The sequence below is a fragment of the Macaca mulatta genome, chromosome 1 (genome assembly GCF_049350105.2).
Source record: "Macaca mulatta isolate MMU2019108-1 chromosome 1, T2T-MMU8v2.0, whole genome shotgun sequence".
Lineage (NCBI taxonomy): Eukaryota > Metazoa > Chordata > Mammalia > Primates > Cercopithecidae > Macaca > Macaca mulatta.
Window position 1 is genome coordinate 200533298 of NC_133406.1, and position 24170 is coordinate 200557467.

Here is a 24170-nt window from a genome sequence, read left to right on the forward strand (position 1 = left end):
CCTCCCAAAGTGCTAGGATTACAGGCTTGAGCCACCGCGCCCGGCCGTAAAAACAAAAATTTTAAGATAAAAAGAACCTTGTTCTGGGATGGGCGTGGTCGCTCACGCCTGTAATCCCAGCACTTTGGGAGACTGAGGTAGGAGAATAACTTGAAGCCAGGAGGGGGAGGTTGCAGCGAGCCGAGACTGCACCATTGCACTCCAGCTTGAGCAACAAGAGTGAAACTCCATCTTAAAAAAAAAAAAGCAAAACAAAAAAACCCCTTGTTCTGAATGATCTAGTTAATAATAAAAAAATAACTGGGGTAAAATGTGAGTGGCATATTTCAGAAAATACAAGTGCAATTTCAGTTTACACGTGGCATGAAAACTCATTATGAGTAAACAACAAATGGGTGAAAAATTGTAATTTATTGAAACTCAACTCAAAAAATATAAGATGCTGTAGTGTACAATATATTACACAAAGCACCCTCAGGTGCACATTCAAGTCAAGTAAGAACTCCATATCCGTTTCCCTAACCCTCCCACCCTGGGACCTTAGTATTTGTTCCATATACAATCATGCACACTTAATTTGAAAAAGGAAGCCCCAGTATATTTTGATGTATTAATTAGCACCAAACAAGAGTACAGTTCCTTTTTTTTTTTTAATAAACAAAAAAACCCAATCATTAAACCAACTGGAGAGCTAATGGATTCAGCCAATACTGCTGACATAGATATTATACATTCATGTAAATACACAGCCTATTCTACCTAAACAACGGTGTGGCTGCTTCTCAGCCTTTGTTCGAGTTGGCAAATGTCCCCATGTTGCAGTGTTGGAGCCAGTCTGTTACAAAAACAAAACTGCTACTTATGAACTTCCTACACAAAGCTCATCTGTCTTTTTTGTTGGAAATAAGTCTAAAATTGGTGTGGAAAACTTAGATCTTTCAAGAACCACCACTGGGCGAAGATAATGAAGCTGTTTTAAGGCAAGCTCTCCACAGTCTGTTAATGCTTTGTCCAATACGACCCTCAGGTTTTCCAAGGAAGGAACTGTTGTTGTTTCAGCTACTATTAAAGGTGGGATTGCAGTCAGGTTCTCATGAATTGTAGAGTCACTGGAAGAATGAGGTATGTCAACTTCAGGTTCATTGTAATTCACCATATTATTTGCCACAACGTTCCCTGTTAAATCATTACTGGGCTGTGAAGAATTACTTAATGTTAAGTGCTCTGAAGGCTCCCAATCATCAAAATCATCTTCTTTCTCTTCACTTTCCTGAATAAATTTCAGAAACGAAGATTCAAATCCCATAGGTTTGTAGGTCTTCAAATCAAATGACCGGGGCTGTGAATGTTTTCTAAAATTCTCTTTTGGGACATGGGTTGGATTTTTTACAGTGTTTTCTTGCCCTGAACCATGCTGCCTAGTTTCTGATTCTTTGATCCTTGGTAAAGGCGGCAGCTGGAAACTTGTGAAATAAGTCCCACTTTCAGTCCCATTGGGATTAGGTATGGAATTTTCTATTTTACAAGGAGGAGGAGGCTGAACTATATTACACTGTTCCAGGGAAGTGGTTTCTGAACTATGGTTACATTTCAAAGTTCCCCTGTAAAGCAGAGTATCTGCATCAAATACTGAGCTGCTTTCTATGCACCCTTTCTGACCTCCATCCCTTTCACTTGAATGACAGGAATCAGTGTTCTGGATGGGTGCACTACTGTCACCCGGGGAATGGCTGTGTTCTGTGTGCTCTGATTCACAGCTTCTATTTTCTTCTTTCTTTATACAGGTATCTGCTTCAGAAGGGGGTTCCTCCTTAATTTTGGTACCGTACTTAACGCAAACAACAAGGTTCTCCATCTGTTGCTCTAAATAGGCACTACTCATCTGATGAGTGCGTTTGTAATGCCTCACAATGCTGCTCTCCAACTTCACCACAGATAAGCATCCTTGAACCATGCAGGGGTACTGTGTGTGCTCAGAGTGCTCCACACACATATGGAGGGCCTCAGCTCTGGTTTTAAAACTTATTGGGGCTTTCTTTTCTTTGATTAAGCCACATTTTTTAGCTTTAGCATTAAATGATCTCCTGGTGGTCTGATATTCATGCCCCTGAGTGTCAGCTGTTTGACATACCTTTTCACTCCTTAGTAGTCTCTCATTTGCTACTTTCTGGCTTCTAAACAAATCATCATAATAATCTTTATGTCGGTAATATACATGTTGTGAGTAATTACTGCGATGGGTGAAAATCTGGCCACAGCCATTAAGATCACAATGAATTTCATAATCTGAATGTATTTCCCCTTCAATATTATGCTGTTCCATCAAGTGGTGCTTCAACTTGTTGAATGTATAAAAAACAGCAGGGCACTGAGGCTGGTTACAAGAAAACCTTGCTGCAGATTCAGCTTCGGAAAGTACTTTAGGCTCTTCAGTATGGTCTAGGTTATGAGAGTCACTACAGTGCTTAGCTAGAGCTTTGGAACACAGGAAGCGTTTATTACATTCCTTATATTTGCAAGCAAATATCTTCTTACATTTGACAAGTTCCCTTTTGGTTCTTGCTTTGTCTTTCTCTAAACATAACTGTTCTTTGTTGTACTGATGTACAGTTCTGTAATGGCGAATTAAGCCTTTTAGATTGGTGAATGAGGAGTTGCAAGTTTTATGGATACAATGGAATGGTTTGTGGTATTTATTCAAAATATAACACAGATTTCCTTTAGCAACAGTTCGCCTGCTACCTCTGCCCTCTCTTCCTTCTTGTTCTTCTCTATGGCTGCCTATTGGTGATGAAATGTCAGATGTTTTACTTTCTGTTTCTTCACAAGATGATTCCAAATCTGTTTCAGAACTGCATTCATCCTTCTTAGGATGACAGTGTGGTTTCTCAGAGTTACTGTTGGGATCACCTCCAAGTTCTGCAGAACAATCACCTTTCAACCTATCTACTGAACATGGGCCTTCATGATCACACTTTTCATTATCTAATAGTTTGTGAGTTGCTCTGTCACTGCCAATTTGATGTTTATTTTTATAATGAATCCTAAGGTGTGTTTTTCTTGTAAATGACCTTTGGCAAATATGACATTGAAATGGGGAATACCGATGTTGGAACATGGTTAACTGAAGGACTTTTTCTTTTGAATAATTATGCTTTTTAAGATAATGCATTAACAGAGCCTCTCTGGTCACAAATTCATATTTGCATCCTTGAAGCTCACAGAAAAACGGCTTAGCCGCCAACTGTGCAAGGTACTGACTTGGCATATTTTCATCTTGATTCTGAAAATTAAGGTCTGAGATAGATGAAACTGACTGAAGAGACTTAGCACCACTGGATGGGTACGCCTGCAATGACCCTGAGAAAGAGCCATGTGTTATTGAGTTTTTCAAGCTTAAATGTTTCAAGCGTAACAGAAGTTCCAACATGGTATCCTCTGTACAGGGCCTTTTAGAAGCACAAATGGAGGATTCTGAGGAGTAACCTTGATGTTCTCGTTTACATTTAATGTGAATATTGTGATCTAGACCTTCATCTGGGGAGTCACTGTTTGTATCTGAGCTGGGTTTAGGTTCTGCATCCAACTTTTCCGTTGTCTGATTATGTTCATTACCCAAAGAGGGAAACAGATCTTTCGTCTTTATCTTTTTGGGCTTGAAATGGTATGGATGAACCTTCCGTAAATGTTTCTGCATTCCTCTTGCATTTTTGTATGTGGAACCACAGCCATCAAAACCACAGGTAAACTTAGTCCCGTCAAAACAAACTGCCATACTGGAACATTTTTCTTTTAAACTGGAGGGCCCAAAGACTTTCTCATTAGATAACAATATATCCTGCATGGTTTCAGAGTGATCTAGTGTGTCAATTAACTCTTCATTCATTGAAGCTGAAGAGCTATGACTTAACTGATCACTAGAATTACTGTCACTGTTTTCTTTCAGGTTTTCTGCAGTTTCTGTATCTATTTGAGAATTAGCTGATTCTGCACAGAAAAGATCTTCAGGTAAATGTGGTTTATCAGTTTGGTTAAGTAGATGGGGCTGATTAACACAATCTTGCTTTTCACCTGTTGCAGACTCCTCAAGTTTCACTGATTTCTTTATGTCACCATTTGAATTTTCAACATTATGCATTGAGAGGTGATTCTGGTATTCAATTTTGGAGTAATAGAACTTTTTACAGCCAAGAAAGTTGCATGTGTAAGATGCATCCCTAAAGTGTTGTGCTTCATGGTGGTAAAGCTGTCCCAAGTCACTGAAAACAATATTACAGCCATTTAATTCACATTTATAACGCAGATCATCATGCTTTTGTTTATGGTTAAGTAGTTCATTTACTGATCCAAACCTAGCATAGCAATCTATAGATACACACATATAAGGTTGAGGCCCACAATGCACTTGTTCATGCTCCCGAAGGTGAAAAGCAGACATAAAATGTCGTCGACAGTAAGTACACTTCTCTCTTCTATTTTTCATATCCAAGTAGTGCTTGGCATTTTCATCATTATTTTGGTGTTCAGCTTTAAGATGCACACTTAAGTATTTAAATTGCTTAAACACACGGGAACAGTCTGTACCAGGACATGGATACAAATCTCTGTCTTGCAGGTGGCAATCTTCTAATTTGCTGAATGTGACATATTCATGAGACTCTCCTTTGGCTTGTTCATTCAATGAATGGTTTTGCTCTGGGATTGCAGAGGGGCTCTTGGGACAAATACCCTTTTGAGAGCCTTTCAACAGTAATTTCTTTTTAGAGCGGTCCCTTCTGCTTGGTGGCATTTTAACATGCTCCATCACATGAGGAACAAACATTTCTTTTCTCTTAAATTTTTTAATACAAACTGGACAGGTGTAAATTCCATCTTCCATATGCATCTTAGAATGATGAAGAATTCTAGCCTCTATACATTCCCGCTTACATAACAAACAGAAAAACTTATACTGAAGCCACCTCTGATATCTTTCAGAAGAGCCAATGGGTTTTTTGTCTCTTTTCTCCTTATGCTGATCTGTCAAATCTCTTCTTCTATATTGTTTATCTTCTTTACCCTCATCATAGTCACTGAGAAATGACTCTAAAACATCTGTGTCATTAATGGACATTTCATAGCCACTTAAATCATCATCAGAATCTGAGGCTTCTTGTCCTAAAAGTTGGTGGCAGTGTCGTTTTAAAGTTTTCCAGTCCCAAAACTCAGGATCAAAAGGCCAGTGGGCTTTTAAAGCTAGTAAGAGCTCACATCGAAGAGAATTTGGAACCGGTGCATTTTCTTCATCAAATTTTTGATCTGGTTGCAAATACAGTTCTTCTAACATATTAAATCCATCCAAACTGGGTTCAATTAAGAATTCTGTAAGCTGACAGGCTCGTCTAACTTCTAAATCTTCTGGTAAAAGACAGGCAATTGTTTTACAAACTGATGCCTTCATTTCCTCATCTTCACTTGATCTGAGTTGAAGAGCTCTGACACACAGTAAAATTGACACCCCAAGACCAGCATCTTGTGCCTGTAAGTAAAACAGGATAAAAAAAAAATTTTTTTTTGCATACAGAAAGAGTATATAACGTTCACTGATACGGAATTTTAGGTTGTAAAAACTTTTAGAGTTCCTAAATTTTATCTTAAATCTTTCTTCATGAAAGACATTTAGATATTTCTTGTCTCAACATGCAAAGAACTGAATTAGATGCTACAACTATGAACAATGTACATTTACTAGGCACTGTGTATTAAAGCAGTTCCTTACTTTCAAGGAATTTATCTGTACCCCGAATGCATAAACAATAAATGCATGTGAATCCAAAGAAATTCAGGATTAAGTAAGGTCACTGGAGGATTCAAAATAGAATGATGTTGAGTAGAGGGGCAGTGTTTAAAAAGGCAGCAACAGGAAACACAGGTATAGATGTGAATCTAAGATTAAATTCAATTTAAGAAATTCTCTGTGGCCGGGCGCGGTGGCTCATGCCTATCACCCCAGCACTTTGGGAGGCTGAGGCAGGCATTATCACCTGAGTTCAGGAGTTCGAGACCAGCCTGACCAACATGGAGAAACCCCGTCTCTGCAAAAAGTACAAAATTAGCCAGGTGTGGTGGTGCATGCCTGTAATCCCAGCGACTCGGGAGGCTGAGGTTCAAAGAATCCGGGAGGTGGAGGTTGCTATGCACTGAGATCACGCCATTGCACTCCAGCCTGGGCAACAAGAGTGAAACTCTGTCTCCAAAAAAAAAAAAAAAAAAGCCGGCGCAGTGGCTCAAGCCTGTAATCCCAGCACTTTGGGAGGCCGAGACGGGCGGATCACGAGGTCAGGAGATCAAGACTATCCTGGCTAACACGGTGAAACCCCGTCTCTACTAAAAAATACAAAAAACTAGCCGGGCGAGGTGGCGGCCGCCTGTAGTCCCAGCTACTCGGGAGGCTGAGGCAGGAGAATGGCGTAAACCCAGGAGGTGCAGCTTGCAGTGAGCTGAGATCCGGCCACTGCACTCCAGCCTGGGCGACAGAGCGAGACTCAGTCTCAAAAAAAAAAAAAAAAAAAATTCTCTGTATCATGAACACTTGGATTTTTCAAAACTTCAAAGATAAAATAAATGATCCTCTCCATTTCCTCCTGAAAGAATTTAGTAATTTATAGTCACCATCACAGGTGTACTGAATCTCAGCTTTCCAGGGAGAAAAAAGAAATCAGAAAATCTTGCTATGGCAGCAGGTTCTCAGAAACTAGTTTAAAATTAGGACGACCTGGTCATATGTGATAAAAGCTTGGTACATACAAGATAACTCTTTTTATCTGAGAGGCTGAAATGCGAAAATGACATGAAAAAAGAAAAGCAAGATATGTCTGAGTGGCTTAAAACGCACTGCTAAGAGCAGAGACTTTAGAATCAGACTTTGACTGCCTTTGAACCCCAGCTTCACAACAAGTGACAGGTTCTCAACCTCTAAACTTCAGTTTCCTTATTGGTAAAATGATAACAGTAATGGTAATACCAGATTTTCCTCCTTCTAAGGTTATAAAGATGAAATAGTAACGCTAGCACATTGTAACTGTTCAACAGAATACGATGTAAAATAACGGAGTAAATTCCACTGTTTAAATCAGTCAACAATTTGCCAGGCATTTAATTCCGTGTTGGGCATCATTCATTCTAAATGCTGGGAACACAAAGAAATCACTGTCATTGATTTACAGAACCCCTACTACAACCTAGGCACTTATTTGAAATAAACTTTTTTGCACATATCCTCATTTTATAGACAAAAAATCCCCAACACTCAGAAGGTTAAGTTGCCCAGTGTCATCAACTAGTGAGCAGACGAGCAAGGACTTAAAAGCATTTAGGCCAGGCATGGTGGTTCACACCTGTAATCCCAGCACTTTGGGAGACCGAGCTAGGCACATCACTTGAGGCATGGAGTTTTAAGACCACCATGGCCAACATGGCAAAACCCCATCTCTAATAAAAATACAAAAAATTAGCCACGCATGGTGATGCAGGCCCAAAGTCCCAGCTACTCGGGAGGCTGAGGCATTGAGAATCCCTTGAGCCTGGGAAGCGGAGGTTGCAGTGAACCAAGATCATGCCACTGCATGCCGGCCTGGGCAATAGAGTGAGACTTCGTCTCCAAAAAAAACAAAAAAATAAAATAATAAAATAAATAAAATAAAAATTTGGCCTGAAGAGTAGAAGAGATGTGGACTGGTAGGTGGAAAGGGAGTGAGTGAGTGTAGAAGCCCTTGCAAACCGAGACTCCAACATTTTTTCCTTTAAAACTAGTCAAGTGTAATAGTGAGAAGGGGAGAAAGAGTAGAACAGAGTTCAGTCTGTAACTGACTGTGAACAATCAATTGAGATAACTCTCTACCTTTCAGACGAGCTGAGACTAGCTTTTTTGAAAGAGAGGCATTACTTAGCCTGTATCAGCTAGGATCTGGTTCTGTTATGAATGGCAGACATCCCACAACAGTAGTGGCCGAAAGAATATAGAAGTTTCTCCCTCTCATTTGGAATGTAGTCCAAGTAAAGAGGCCATGTTGCTTCAGTGGCTCCACAGGACTAGACCATGGGTCTCTTATTAGGATGCTGTGATATAAGTTTATCATTTGTTAAGTAAAAGCAGAGAGGACGGCCGGGCGCGGTGGCTCACGCCTGTAATCCCAGCACTATGGGAGGCCGAGGCGGGCGGATCATAAGGTCAGGAGATCGAGACCACGGTGAAACCCCGTCTCTACTAAAAATACAAAAAATTAGCCGGGCGCGGTTGTGGGCGCCTGTAGTCCCAGCTACTCGGGAGGCTGAGGCAGGAGAATGGCGTGAACCCGGGAGGCGGAGCTTGCAGTGAGCCGAGATGGCGCCACTGCACTCCAGCCTGGGTGACAGAGCAAGACTCCGTCTCAAAAAAAAAAAAAAAAAAAAAAAAAAAAAAAAAAAAAAGCAGAGAGGACTTGGGGAAAGTCAGCCAAATTTTAAAATAATTCAGTTTCTCCACAAGTTATTAACTCCTTTTGGAAGACTGTGAGGTGGACAGCAAAGAATGGCCATTCTTTCTTCAACAGCCTAATCTGGTTGGGATGGTAACATTTGAAAAATCACTAACAACACTTTTCAAAGAAAAGTAACCAGAAATACCATTATATATTCTGAAGAGATAGGCCAAAAAGTTACTAAAAGGAGTAGTGAATAAATTTGAATCAAGATATGGAATGTGGAGCTGAATTTTGAAGAAATTGGTGGGTCTTAAACTAGGAAGGTGAGGGATCAAGAGTGACTTGGCATATTGATGAAAGCGCACATAGGATGTAGCCAAGTCATTTAACCTTTGCTTCTTTTTTTTTTTGTTGTTGTTTTTTTGTTTTTGAGACAGAGTCTCACTCTGTCGCCCAGGCTGCAGTGCAATGGTGTGATCTCGGCTCATTGCAACCTCTGCCTCCCAGGTTCAAGCGGACAGGTGTGGCAGCTTACACCTATAATCCCAGCACTTTGGAAGGCTGAGGTGGGAGAATTGCTTGAGGCCAGGAGTTGAGAATCAGTCTGGGCAACAAAGCAAGACCCTATATCTACTGCCCCTGCTCCCCACCAAAAAAGAAAAAAACTACACGCCTATAGTCTCAGCTACTCTGGAGGCTGAGACGGGAGAACTGCTTGAGTCAAGGAGTTTGAGGTTGTATGAGCTATGATCACACCACTGCACTACGCCTGGGTGACAGAGTGAGACCTGTCTTAACCAAAAACTGAAAACTAAAGTCAGAGATGGAGGATGTCAGGTTTCAAGCACCAACTTGTTGCACCCTTGCTGCTTGAAAATAGACGCAAAGACTGAGTGTAGCTTTCTAGGACCTGAGAACAGACCCTGACTGGCAGCCAGCCAGAAAACAGAAACCTTAGTCCTACAATCACAGGAACTGAAATCCGTCAATGATAAGAACAAGCTTTGAAGTGGATTTTCCACAGAGCTTCTGATAAGAACTCAGCCTAGCCAACTACATTTTAGCCAATGTGATAGTCTTAGAAGAGAATCTTGCCACATTGTGCTGGATTTCTGATTTATAAAACTGAACTAATAAAAATGGACATTGTTTTAATATTCATTTTTGTGATATGTTATTCAACAATAGAAAATTAGTACCTTTATTAAAGATTTAAACAAAACAAAATGTTCTAATGGCCAATTATGAAGTAATTGTTTAAACGGGCAAGTTCTATAGTTACCTTGAAATGTTCTTTTTTTTTTTTTTTTTTTAAAGACCAAGTCTCACTCTATCGCCTAGGCTAGAGTGCAGTGGTGCAATCTTAGCTCACCACAATCTCCGCCTTCCCTGTTCAAGCGATTCTCCTGCCTCAGCCTCCAAAGTAGCTGGGATTACAGGCGCCCGCCACCATGCCCGGCTAATTTCTGTATTTTTAGTAGAGACAGGGTTTCACCAGGTTGGCCAGGCTGTTCTTGAACTCCTGAGCTCAAGTGATCCACCTGTCTCGGCCTCCCAAAGTGCTGGGATTACAGGCTTGAGTCACTGTGCCTGGCCTCTTAAAATGTTCTTAATGTGACAGGAGACACAACTTCATTCACAGTAATTAGAAATAATAATCACCTAACTTGTTTGGCCATCAATTTGTTTCTGATTAATTATAGGAAGTCAATCTGGAGAAGCAGTCAGATGTGGTCAATTCCATTAATCTTATTAAAACCCATTATTTCTTATCTTCCTTTATCTAAAGGGAATTTCCTGAGACATTATCTTCTCACTCATTTCTTTCCTCCAGCTACAGTTAGCAGAGAAGGCATAAAGTACTCACTTCAGTTTGTATAACTCTAATGAGGCAAAATAAATGCTGCTGCGTTTTAGCTATGACACCAAACTGACGACAGCGCTCCAAAAAAGTATCTAAAGAAGGGTCAATTCTTCTTTGCAGTTTACTCCAAAAGAGAGTCAGTTCCCTATAAAAAAAGAAGATCATGGTAAAACATTTAAAGTAACTGGTATTTGCTACCCTGCCCCCGGCAACCCAATTTTTTGATCTGTAGAAAGCTGACAGTAGAGAAAACAAAAACTAGATTAAAAACTATCTATATTCACCACTGCTTTCTCCCAAACTGGTAAAAATGTTAAGAATCCTCCATAATGATTCCCTGACTTCTCTTGTGTTTGGGGGGAAAAATAAAAACAAAACACTACTTCCTTTACGGTGACATTTTAAAAAAACTTATTTAGATCCCATGTTGTTCTAAAAGGTTTTATCCTTCACACTGATAATTATTATACTGATTGAATTAAGCCCTGTCCTAATGGGCAGAGATAATCAGACATCACTAAACTAACAACGAAATATATATACAGCAAATGGATACTCTAATTGTACACTTCTATACAGTGATCTTAAGGGCCCTTTCCAGATCTGAAATATCAGGATGCTACTTAGAGCCTGTAGTTTGGAATGTTTAAATACTTCCAGTGAAATAAGTAAAATGGCACTTTTTGGAAATGGCTAAAATACAGGAATCTCACAAAGATTTATCATGGCAACAAAAGGAAAGCTTGAAAATAATAAATTAAACAAAAACATTTAATGAATAAAACACTCAAGCAAAAAAGCATTAGAAACTCAAAAATGCCAAGGATAGAAATGCTAATGAGAATGTAAAATGTGAATGCAAGGAAAGCTAATAGTGAAACTAAAAAGAATGTTATCACTTCTAATAGCAAAACTAAAAGAGGCTAGGCATGGCAGGTGGCTCACACCTGTAATCCTAACATTTTGGGAGGTGAAGGGGGACAGATCACTTGAGGTAAGGAGTTCGAAACCGGGCTGGCCAACATGGTGAAACCTCCTCTCTACTAAAAATATAAAACTTAGCTGAGCGTGGTGGTGGACGCCTGTAATCCCAGCTACTTGGGAGGCTGAGAACAGGAGAATCGCTCAAACCCAGGAGGTGGAGGTTGCAGTGAGCCAAGATAGCGCCAATGCACTCCAGCCTAGGCGACAGAGCAAGACTCCGTCTCAAAAGAAAAAAAAACAAAAAAACAAAAAAAACACACCTAAACTAAAAAGAATGCTATCACTTAAAAAATGTGGCTCTTTTAAGTAAATCAATGGATACCAATTAAATTTCATTTAAAAATCTGTATTATTTTCATAAGCCAATTTAAAAACACTGATATCCTATATTGCTATGAACACAGACTGTCTCCCAGAAAGTTGGCTACAAATCCAAAGCTTAAGAAATGGAAACATGTGGCCGGGCGCGGTGGCTCAAGCCTGTAATCCCAGCACTTTGGGAGGCCGAGACGGGTGGATCACGAGGTCAGGAGATCGAGACCATCCTGGATAACACGGTGAAACCCCGTCTCTACTAAGAAATACAAAAAACTAGCCGGGCGAGGTGGCGGGCGCCTGTAGTCCCAGCTACTCGGGAGGCTGAGGCCGGAGAATGGCGTGAACCCGGGAGGCGGAGCTTGCAGTGAGCTGAAATCCGGCCACTGCACTCCAGCCTGGGCTACAGAGCGAGACTCCGTCTCAAAAAAAAAAAAAAAAAAAAAAAAAAAGAAAGAAATGGAAACATGTAATTTAAAGTAAATATATTTAACATAATTTATTTTCTTATATTTCTAAAGAGGTAACTGGGGCTCTTGTAAGGTGAGGTGTTTTTTTTTTTTTTTTTTCAGACGGAGCTTTGCTGTCATTGCCCAGGCTGGAGTGCAATGGCAGATCTTGGCTCACCGCAACTTCTGCCTCCCAGGTTTAAGCAATTCTCCTGCCTCAGCCTCCCAAGTAGCTGGGATTACAGGCATGTGCCACCACGCCCGGATAATTTTGTGTTTTTAGTAGAGATGGCGTTTCTCCATGTTGGTCAAGCTGGTCTCAAACTCCCAACCTCAGGTGATCCACCTGCCTCTGCCTCCCAAAGTTCTGGGATTACAGGCATAAGCCACTGTGCCCAGCATAAGGTGAAATTGTTAAGTAGTTATAAAACTTGCTTCAAAGATTGAAATGAATATATGGTGTCTCAAAAGATAAATGATTGGTCGAGGTGGAGGCTGCAGTGAGCCGAGATTGCGCCACTATGCTCCAGCCCGGATGACACAGCAAGACTCCATCTCAAAAAAAAAAAAAAAAGGACAAATTAATGAAGCTTAATAGGATGGCAAATTTGAGCTATAACAAATACAATTAATTTAAAATGCCTTTAAATATTTGCCTTTCTGGGGCTGGGCGCAGTGGCTCACGCCTGTAATCCCAGCACTTTGGGAGGCCGAAGCGGGCGGATCATGAGGTCAGGAGATCGAGACCATCCTGGCTAATATGGTAAAATCCCGTCTCTACTAAAAATACAAAAAAATTAGCCAGGTGTGCTGGTGGGTGCCTGTAGTCCCAGCTACTCGGGAGGCTGAGGCAGGAGAATGACATGAACCTGGGAGGCAGAGCTTGCAGTGAGCTGAGATCGCGCCACTGCACTCCAGCCTGGGCGACAGAGCGAGACTCTGTCTCCCAAAAAAAAAAAAAAAAAAAAAAAATTGCCTTTATTTGGCTAGTGCCACTTTCCTAACCACAAGAAGTGAAAATTGAGATAGGCCAGCTGTGAAAATAGCCACCAGCCAGGCAAGCTGGGATAACTGTTCATTTTAAACACACAATTACTTTATTCAGATTTAAGCATGTTAAGTAATAAAAACTTTTGTAATCTGTCATATGTATGTGAAATCTGTCCTATTTGAACAGAACAAAAATTATCAAAGTCAGTAAATCCTGATTATAAAGATATACACGAGTAAACGATGTCAACTATCTAAAATTTACTAAAGGGCTGGGCATAGTGGCTCATGCCTATAACCTCAGCAGAGGATTATTTGAGGCTAGGAGTTCAAGACCAGCCTGGGCAACACAGTAAGACCCTAAAACCAACCAAACAAAAAAAGCCTAGCCAGTGGTGCGATCTCGGCTCACTGCAACCTCCACCTCCCTGGTTCAAGCAATTCTCCTTCCTCAGCCTCCTGAGTAGCTGGGGACTACAGGCACATGCCACTATGCCTGGCTAATTTATGTAATTTTAGTAAAGATGGGGTTTCACCATGCTGTCCAGGCTGGTCTCGAACTCCTGACCTCAAGAGATCCACCCACTTCAGCTTCCCAGAGTACTGGGATTACAGGCTCAAATAATTTTTGCCCCCCAGATGGAGTCTTGCTCTGTCACCCAGGCTGGAGTGCAGTGGTGCGATCTCAACTTACTGCAACCTCTGCCACCCAGGTTCAAGCGATTTTCCTGCCTCAGCCTCCCTAGTAGCTGGGATTACAGGTGCCTGCCAGCATGACCGGCTAATTTTTGTATTTTTAGTAGAGAAGGGGTTTCAGCACCTTGGTCAGGTTGGTCTTGAACTCCAGAACTCATGATCCACCAGCGCCGGCCTCCCAAAATGCTGGGATTACACGCGTAAACCACCATGCCCGGCCACTCAAATAACTTTTAAAAGAGTAAGTCAGAATGTCCAGGGCTTGGTATTCCAAATTAAATATTTCAGGCTCCAAGTATGTAACTCCAAATAAGCATGATCAAAAACAGGCATTTATGGTGTATTTTGTAAAAATATTTGCATAGTTATAAATCGATATAAAATGATTACCCATCTAAATATATAAACATGCCTGAAACCATGACAGCCAGTATATTACTCATGAGGATGCAAGATGTCACTTCAATCATCCATTCAAATCTGTACACTGGAACAATGAAACCAACATCCAATAGTAACCGACAGCCTGATAGATCAAACATGTACTAGGATAAGTTCTTCTTCAATTACTACAATAATGTGACTTTTTAAAAAAAGCCAACCATTGAAAATCATGGAAAATGATTCCATTGTATGTATGCTTCCAATGTTGAGATGATCTACTGTGCCCACGGTTTTGCCCATTACCTAGCGCATTTCAACAAGTTATATATAAATTTATAAAAATTGGAAAAGAAATTTAGCTCTGTTAACAGCAAGAAACACATTTTGGTAGGAATTTAGCTACTAAGCAAGAACTTTAAATTACTCTGTGTTTTGGCCAGCGTGGTGGCTCAGCTGAGGTCAGGAGATTGAGACCAGCCTGGCCCACATGGTAAAACCCCGTCTCTACTAAAAATACAAAAAATTAGCCGGGTGTGGTGGCTGGCACCTGTAATCCCAGCTACTCGGGAAGCTGAGGCAGAGAATCGCTTAAACCCGGGAGGCGGAGGCTGCAGTGAGCTGAGATTGCACCACTGCACTGAAGCCTGGGTGACAAGAGCGAGACTCTGTCTCAAAAATAAATAAATACATACATACATATATGCATACAAACATTACTCTGTGTTTCTACATAGCAAGAAGCCCATGAAGTCCAGTTAACATGTTACACTGAGATTCAGAATTTAGGTATTTTAGGAATGAAGTAAATAAAACTGTGGAATCAAGGGATGATCATCCCCTAAAAAAGGCTATTACAGAAAAAAAGTTTTTAAGCTAATACAATAGTAATTGACCCCCATGACCTCTTTTCTCTCCCACAAAATTCTGTTAAATAAAACACATATGCTAGTTTTCGCCAGTTACTGAGGACACAACTGTGAATTAAACAACATATTGGTTGGTATATCAGTCTAGTTGGGGCAGAACAGACATGTAACTACATCTGAAGAAACACAAATGTGTAACACAAAATTTAAGCTCAGACGCATTACAGAAAGCAAAGGCCAGTCTATCAAATACTCAATGAAGGCTTACGGTGGAGGTTCAAAGTTCAACTTTATGACTTTAAAATGGCTGCAGTAATTACACCTCTCTCTATATAATACATCACCTCACTCAAAATGGTCACCTTTTTCAAATGCATGGCTATTCCAATTATATTACCACTGAGAGGCATCTACAGGGAGCTTACTCCTCTAGTACTTCTTTTTTTTTTTTGAGATGGAGTCTTCCTCCGTCGCCCAGGCTAGAGTGCAGTGGCACGATCTCGGCTTACTGGAAGCTCCGCCTCCCGGGTTCACGCCATTCTCCTGCCTCAGCCTCCCGAGTGCTGGGACTACAGGCACCCGCCACCATGCCCAGCTAATTTTTTGTATTTTTAGTAGAGACGGGTTTCACCGTATTAGCTAGGATGGTCTCGATCTCCTGACCTCATGATCCGCCCGCCTCGGCCTCCCAAAGTGCTGGGATTACAGGCGTGAGCCACCGAGCCTGGCCTCTTCTAGTACTTCTTTAATTTTCTCCAACAGTCAAAAATCTTTTGGGGTCAATATTAATAAGTAAGTTAAACAATAACTGCTGCAAAGTTTAAAACATTTTTACTTTTTACTGTGGTTTGTAAATGTCTCTGAGGGAAATTTCTAAAAGAATAAAAAATGTTCTGAGTGACAGTTACATAGGTTTTTGTTTTTGTTTTGTTTTGTTTTTTGAGACAGGGTCTCATTGTGTCACCCAGACTGGAGTGCAGTGTTGTGATCTTGGCTCACCACAACCTCCACCTCCCAGGCTCAAGCAATTGTCCTGCCTCAGCCTCCTGAGTAGCTGGGATTATAGGTGTGCACCAGTACCATCTGGCTTTTTTTTTTTTTTTTTGAAACAGAGTCTTGCTCTGTCGCCCAGGCTGGAGTACAGTGGCATGATCTTGGCTCACTGCAACCTCTGCCTCCCGAGTTCCAGCAATTCTCTTGCCTCAGCCTCCAGGGTAGCTGGGATTACAGGCGCACGCCACCATGCCCGGCTCATTTTTGTATTTTAAGTAGAGATGGATTTTCACCATGTTGGCCAGGCTGGTCTCAAACTCCTGACCTCAAATGATCCACCCACCTTAGCCTCCCAAATTGCTGGGATTACAGGCGTGAGCTACTGCACCCGGCCGATAGCTACATAGTTTACATTTCAAATATTATCTTCATGGTAACTACACTCAAGAATGATACTCCCAAGAAACAAATTCTAGCATATGTGTTTAAAAATAAGCATGACTACTTTTATTACTTTGTATTTCAACTTTATTGCCACATTTAAAAAATACTGATATCTCTCTTATCCAAAATGCCACTTAAAAGTTTTTTTTTAAACAAATACTCCTTATGTCCCACTACCTCAAGCATAACAAAATAATCTATCTCATTTGAACAGAATTCCTGTGATTAATTTTCCTTAGTAAAATTCAAAGTTTTTTGTGGTTTTTTTGAGACGGAGTTGCTCTTGTCTCCTGAGCTGGCATGACCTCAGCTTACTGCAACCTCCACCTCCCAGGTTCAAGCGATTCTGGTGCCTCAGTCTCCTGAGTAGCTGGAATTACAGACGCCTGCCACCCATGCATGGCTAATTTTTGTATTTTTAGTAGAGATGGGGTTTCATCATGTTGGTCAGGCTGGTCTTGAACTCCTGACCTCAGGTGACCCACCGACCTCGGCCTCCCAAAGTGCTGAGATTACAGGTGTGAGCCATGCCTGGCCAAAATTCAACGTTTTATGTTATTCTAATATTCTAACTCCAGCATCCCACTACCAAAAAAAAAAAGCTTTCAAAAACAATGGAAGGGTTAAAAAAAAAAAAAGATGTGGCTAGGCGCGGTGGCTCATGCCTATAACCCTAGCACTTTGGTAGGCTGAGGCGGGTAGATATCATGAGGTCAGGAGTTCGAGACCAGCCTGACCAACATGGTAAACCCAGTCTCTACCAAAAATACAAAAATTAGCTGGGCATGGCGGCCTGCACCTGTAATCCCAGCTACTCAGGAGGCGGAGGTTGCAGTGAGCTGAGATCACACCACTGCACTCCAGCCTGGGTGACAGAGCAAGACTCGGTCTCAAAAACAAAAACAAAAACAAGCTGTGATTTCTCCTTGAATTGCTTGAAAGAAGCTTAATTTTAACAAAGTGTGAAATGACTAAGATTTTCTTTCCTTTACTCATTATGGCTCCTGAGGAGGCCACAAAGGGAAATCTCTATTAATCCCTTCCTACTATAGAAGAACAGCATTAATCCTAGAGCCACTAACAGCTCTGGAAGAGTGAATGGTGGGCGACTAAAGAAGGGGAGAAAAATTTTAAACACAATCTGTAACACATTCCATATACGATTTAATTTATTATTTGTACTGAAAACCTAGCTATAATGGTAGGTACTTTTTTCATCATAAAGAAATTATATTTAAGTCCCCATCTCACTATCTCCTTTCTCACAGGAGGTATAACTCTGGCATAGTGGATTTGGTGGCAAAAAACTACAATTTGAATTTTGGCCTATGCCAAGAAAACACGTATACAGAAGAAAAGCACTAGATTAGAAGTTTAAGACCTGGGCTTGAATCTCAGCTCTACCACTTTAGCTTTGAGACCATGGACAATTACAGGTTTTCTCTGGTCCCTATGATCCCCCAACTGCCTCACCTGTGCAATGATTATTTATGAGGACTGGGTGAGATTACAGCACACAAATTTCTACATAAAATAATAAACAAAAAGAAATATAGTAACATACAACAGTATTAACCATAAAACTATTAAAATAGACAGACGATCCAGAGGGAGATCAATGAGGGCTGAAGTACACAAAAGGCTTTACTAGGTTTTCCTATAAACAAAATGCTCATTTCCAATTTTAAGCCATCCTTAGGTTCTGAAATAGAGTTCCTCTAATCAAGATAATGCAAATCCAACCCATTCTTAGAATTAAATCTCAAATATTACTTCCTCCCTGACACCTTTAATACTCTGGTATACAGTGAGCACCTCTCTCTGATCTCCTATAGCATTATCCATACCACTAATCTGATACTTACTGACAGAGAGTCTTACATTTTAGAGGTTTCCTGTGTTATCAGGTTTGTCCCTTTGGCCTAAATAGATTCAATACAGTTAGAATGAAAGAACCATGGATACACTTACTGTTTCCTTTTTAGCAACTAAGTATTCTGTAGGCAAACAAGATATAAATTGAATTAAAACCAAAATAATGCAATTCAACTATATAGTTCCAAAGTTGCAAAAGAGATTACTATTCAAATGAATTTCTTTTTTAGTGCTAGTTTGACCTAGAAACCTAGATAATTTGATCCTTTTCATCTGTGGGTTCCCAAATAAGAATGGGAAGGACTACCCAGAAGATACTAAAAAAATGAAAAGAAAAACAATCTAACACAGGTTTGTTTCATATTGACAAAATTTTATCTTCAAGATAGAAGACATATATTGGAGTTAACAGACAACCCTTTATGGGATAATCAAGAGGAATATTTTACCCTTTCTTGACTAGATTAAACCAATGATATTTTTAATTAAATGATTTTGTGTGGAAGCAAGAAGCTATTCACAGTTCATGCTAGGTTTTAAATTAGAAACAAATTAACATTTTACATAAACCCTAAATGCTATATACTATGTGCTAACAAATAAAGAGTGTAAAACTAAATATACTTACCAAGAACAATATACACTTGCAGTTTGGAGCTGCTGGGTAAGGTAAGTCGTACAAAGAACAAATGCTGTGTTATCCTGCCCCTCAGATTCCAGATTACAAATGATGTCTAGTACTTCCTTGCAGTCGACCTTTGCAATCTATCAAAAATGAGATGACTAAGTCAAAAAGAAAATGGTGACTTTTCAGTAAACTTTGTTATATAATGTGAAACTTCTTGATGAGGCAAAAATTAGGGACATAATTTTCTCCTGCTAATGAATGAGTCTTCTGGCATGAATATTTCACATAAGAAAACATTAAAGAAGGGAACAGACACTATAAGGAAGTTCTACTACAGTCTCAATATAGATAGAAACATTTTTGCATTTTAAAAAAATTACTTACGAACATTGCTACCATATAGATGATTCAAATTATATATAATAATCTCAGATTATTTTTACCTGAAGTATTATTATCTTTTTTTTCTTTCCTGTTCCTGTCTTCCCCTAGTATCTATGACCACAGCTGGGTCACTCTGGTTACAGATAGTAAAACATATGGCTTATCCTCACTGTCAGTGGGGCTAAAGGAGGCCAGTTCAGGAACTGTTTTAAATACAAACGCTACATTAACATCATTTTTTCATAGAAGGAAAATTTCTAGTGTATTAATGGGTTTTTCAGACCATCAAAACCCTTTTTAGAAATACATCTTTTCATTTACACGACTTAAATCATAAAAAAAACAAACAAAAACCCTCTAGACAAATCAGTCAAATTTTTCTGGGGCTCCTTTCCTACACTGAAAAAGAGTATAAAACAAGTGAACTAGACTTTAAAAGACCCTTTCTCATTCTTTTTTTTTGCATCAGAGCAAATGAGGTAAACAGCTCAACTCCTCCAGAGTGCTATGTAGTTACAAGGGGGTGGTTCTAAGGCTCTAATTTTAGTCATATCTTCAGGTAGGTGCAGAAAGGCTTTTTTTAAAGCTCAGCTCAAATGTTATTTTCTTACAGAATCGTTTCCTAACTTCTGAGGTCATGTTATTTGGATCGCTGTCAAACACTCAAATTTCTCCTTTGTAGCACTTATTTCTAGAACTTTTTTTATTTTTTCAAATAAATTTTACTGTATTATCTCGTTTTTTGTCATACGTCAACATGACAAATCTATAAGACTGGCAAGGCAGGCAATATTTCTATTTCACAAATAAAAAATGAGTCAAAAGTTCATTTTTAAATTGAAAATGTTTAAATTGGGATATTTATTCTGCCTTGGCCAACATTTAACCTACTCATACTGGCCTTTACCTTTTATTATTTTTTGTGTGTGTGTGTGTGTGTGTGTTTTTTAAGACAGTGTCTTACTCTGTTGCTTAGGCTGCAGTGCAGTTAGGGTAATCATGGCTCATTGAAGTCTCCACTCTCCTGGGCTCAAGATATCCTCTTGCCTCAGTTTCTCAAGTAGCTGTGACCACAAGTGTGTACCACCCCACCCAGCTTTTTTTTTTTTTAGAGATGAGCTCTCACTATGCTGCCCAGGCTGGTCTCAAACTCCTGGCCTCAAGTGATCCCTCCTGCCTCAGCCTTTCAAAGTGTTGGGATTACAGGTGTGAGCCAACGCCCTGGCCCTATTATTTTACTTTTTTATGTACTTTCACTTTGGCTCTCCAGCTAGACTATAAACTCGAGGACAAGAGCACAGCTCTATAAATAATATCCCAAATCCCCTGTAAACAAAACCCTGTAAGAAGAAAAATAGCCATATCAAAATGTATGTGCCTAGCAAAGCAGTGCGAAGTACTGGAGATGCAAGCCAATCTAATTTTTGCCCTAATGGATATCACAGTCTAGTCAGGGTTATTAGTAAGGAAGCAGTTACTAAGAATTAAATAGCTACAATGAGAGAGTATACAGTATTTTAAAAATACCTTTGGTAAGAAGACTCTAACCCAAATTTGGGAACCAAAAAAGACTTTCCGGGTAAAGTGGCACCTAAGATGAGTGGGAATGAATAGGAATAAGCCATGGGAAAGGGAGAGTGAACTGCAAAAGATACTCCAGAACAAGAAGAAAAACACATGCAGTGGCCTAAATAAGAGTGAGCATGGCATTGAAGAAACAGAAATAAAGTATTTCAGTATTGTTGTGGGTAACCCAGCAATACTGTGGGAGCATCAAGTCTTGAGAGTTGCTAGGAGTAGAAGCACTTCTGTTTTACTTTCTTTTTTTTTTTTCTTCTTCTTTTTTGAGATGGAGTCTTGCTCTGTTGCCCAGGCTGGACTGCAGTGGCGTGATCTCGGCTCACTGCAACCTCTGCCTCCCAGGTTCAAGTGATTCTCCTGTCTCAGCCTCCTGAGTAGCTGGGATTACGACACCATGCCCGGCTAATTGTTTAATATTTTTAGTAGAGACAGAGTTTCAACATGTTAGCCAGGATGGTCTCGATCTCCTGACCTCATGATCCACCCGCCTCGGCCTCCCAAAGCGCTGGGATTATAGGCGTGAGCCACCGCGCCTGGCCAGTACTTCTGTTTTTCTATTATCATTATCTCCGTGCCTTCTAAGTTACCACAGGGATTGTTGGTAAACATGCTCCTGCACTGGCCTAAACAAGCAAAGCTTAACTTTCTCTACCAATGTCTCAGATTAAACTTAACTTTAACTTTCTCCAATTATGCATTTTCAGCAAATATTAACATTTTTTTTTTTTAACATTCTTTTAATTAGCTCTTAATATTGCTGTTTACCTGGCATTTTAAAATACACCAGTATGCTTGATAATGAAATTTCTGATCAAGAGCTTCATAACTCCGAAGCTTGGTATCTCACACACACATTTTCATTATCTATTAACTTGACTGTTTTGCTTCCATCAAGGTTTCTATTGTGAAGGTGGAACTAGTATACAGTGGGGGCTTCGTATAAGCTTCCAATTCAAGAGCTCATTTGTCTTGTGCCCACTTATCTGAGGTAATAACAGAAATAAATATCACTCTAGACTTATTTTCCACTTTCATTTAACTAAATGAGACATCTGATCAATTTTACAAATGAGAAAAACTGAAGCCAGAGTTTTTTTTCCATATCTGTTATCTGTTCCTCCTTATAGACTCTAAATTCCTTGAAAGCAGGTACTAGATCTTATTTTATACTTTTATCCCCCTTGGCACCTGTTTTAGGATATTCACACAACAAGCACTCAGTTAACATCCTTTGACTTGAAGAGAATCTCAGTATTATGCCCCAAATACCTGTACCTTCTTGAATATAGAGGAAAAAAGATACGATAAATAAAAGTAAATAAATAACTGAAAAAATTCATGTAAATTAAAATGAGATAACACCTCACTAACAAAATATCATTATACTACTTGTCCTCAATCTTTTGCAATAAATAGCTAAGACCACACTAAAAAACAAATATATGCAAGAAAATACTTCACAGCTAAGGTAAATTAAAATGAAGGTCATCCACAAGCTTCTGAGAGTTTCAATGAGTATCTAGGTAACATCTTATACTTAGATACTAGAACAATTTTTTGTTCTTAAATATAATTTCTAGTCCTGGGGCTAACAATTCTATAGCTGGTAAAACAAACCAAACGTGTTTCAAATAATCAAGTATGCTTACTATCTATTTTACCACTAAAATATAAGTTCCTTAAGGGCAGAAGTCTGTTTCTTTCCCCACTTATCTTCAGTGCCTACAATAGTGCCAGGCCCATGAATGAACATCAATAACTACTTGTCAGAATGAAAGATAACTATAAGATAAATAACATGAAGAATAAATGGGACAGAAGACTGAAGACAGGAAGAGTAACATTGACTGAAGTAAGCCACAAAGATTCCAAGGAAAATAATTATTGGGGAGATAGCAGGGTCTAGATGGACAGGGGAGAGTGTAGCCCAAAAATAAAAAGCCAGAATGAGCAAACTAATTAATGTGAGAGTAACTGTGGCATGTGAGGAGGGAAAAGGTTATCTGATGTAACGGCAATGAGGGATGTCACGCAGATGACACTCCGTGAATGAAAGGCTAAACAAGTTGAGAGACTTAGGATAGAGCTAAATCACACACTGGGGGATAGACAGACTGAATAAGGCCATGTCACAGAGTTGTACAGTTTTGCATGGCACAAAACTAACCAGCCAAGGGAGTTACTGGGAGCTGAAATTCAGTCCACTTGTCAAGCCCTAATAAGGCTTTTGCCCTCAGAAGACGGAAGAACTTTGAAAGGCAACCATATGAAGGTGGTGTTAGAGGGTGAGGGTACTTTTGGCTGATTTCCACAAAATTATCATGCAGGCCAATGGTAACAGAATACTAAAGGACCCGAAACTTACTCACGGGTTTTTATGGGGAAAACCAATTTTTGTTGTTGTTTTCACTTGTATATATATCCAAAAGAAATCACTGGAAATCGTAGTTTGATTAATTACTGTTTACTAGATTTCTGCTAATTACAAAAATATTTACAATAGAAAACCCAGAACACAGAATAAAAATCATCTTCAATCTTACAACTCAATGATAACCAGTATTAACAATGTGAATTTTTTTCCAGTATTATGTCTACATACATGTTACACAGCATGGGTTTAATATGTGACTACTGCAAATATGTACACATTTTAAAGAAAGGGGATACTATGCTGGTTATATGTTACTTCTTTTACCTTATGCTATGTTGTGACTTAAGTAGGACTTGGGTATTTTTCTCTTTCTTTCTATTTTTGAGATGGAGTCTTGCTCTGTTGCCCAGGCTGGAGTGCAGTGGTGCAATCTCGGTGCAACCTCCGCCTCCCGAGATCATGCAATTCTCCTGCTTCAGCCTTCTGAGTAGCTTAGACTACACGCATACGCTGCCATGCCCAGCTAATTTTTTGTATTTTAGTATAGACAGGTTTCACCGTGTTGCCCAGGCTGGTCTTGAACTCCTGACCTCAGGCAATCTGCTCGCCTCGACTTTCCAAAGTGCTAGGATTACAGGCGTAAGCCACTGCACCCGGCCCGTTTGTTTTTTTTACTATAAGAGACAGGGCTAGAGTGTAGTGGAGTCTGTGGCCCAGGCTAGAGTGTAGTGGTGCAATCGCAGCTCACTGCAGCCTCGAACTCCTAGGTACCAGTGATCCTCTCTCCTGCCTCAGCCTCCAAGGTAGCTGGGACTACAGTCGCACACCATCATGCCCAGTTTATTATTTTTTTGTAGAGATGGAGTTTCATATTGTTGCCGAGGCTGGTCTTGAACTCCTGG

General features: G+C 39.9%; 1 protein-coding gene across 3 annotated transcripts in view; it reads right to left on the bottom strand.

Moving 5' to 3' along the window:
• Positions 1-392: 392 nt before the first annotated feature.
• The window catches only part of RLF (RLF zinc finger), an 80642-nt gene continuing 56864 nt past the window's right edge, over positions 393-24170 (bottom strand). For all 3 annotated transcript variants that reach the window (XM_077962373.1, XM_015136456.3, XM_028835462.2), the window contains 3 exons: positions 18930-19066; positions 10309-10450; positions 393-5518 (listed from right to left, as the gene is read on the bottom strand). In XM_077962373.1, coding sequence (XP_077818499.1) covers positions 860-5518; positions 10309-10450; positions 18930-19066 — 4938 coding nt within the window. In that variant the 3' untranslated portion in view covers positions 393-859. The remainder of the gene's footprint in view (positions 5519-10308; positions 10451-18929; positions 19067-24170) is intronic.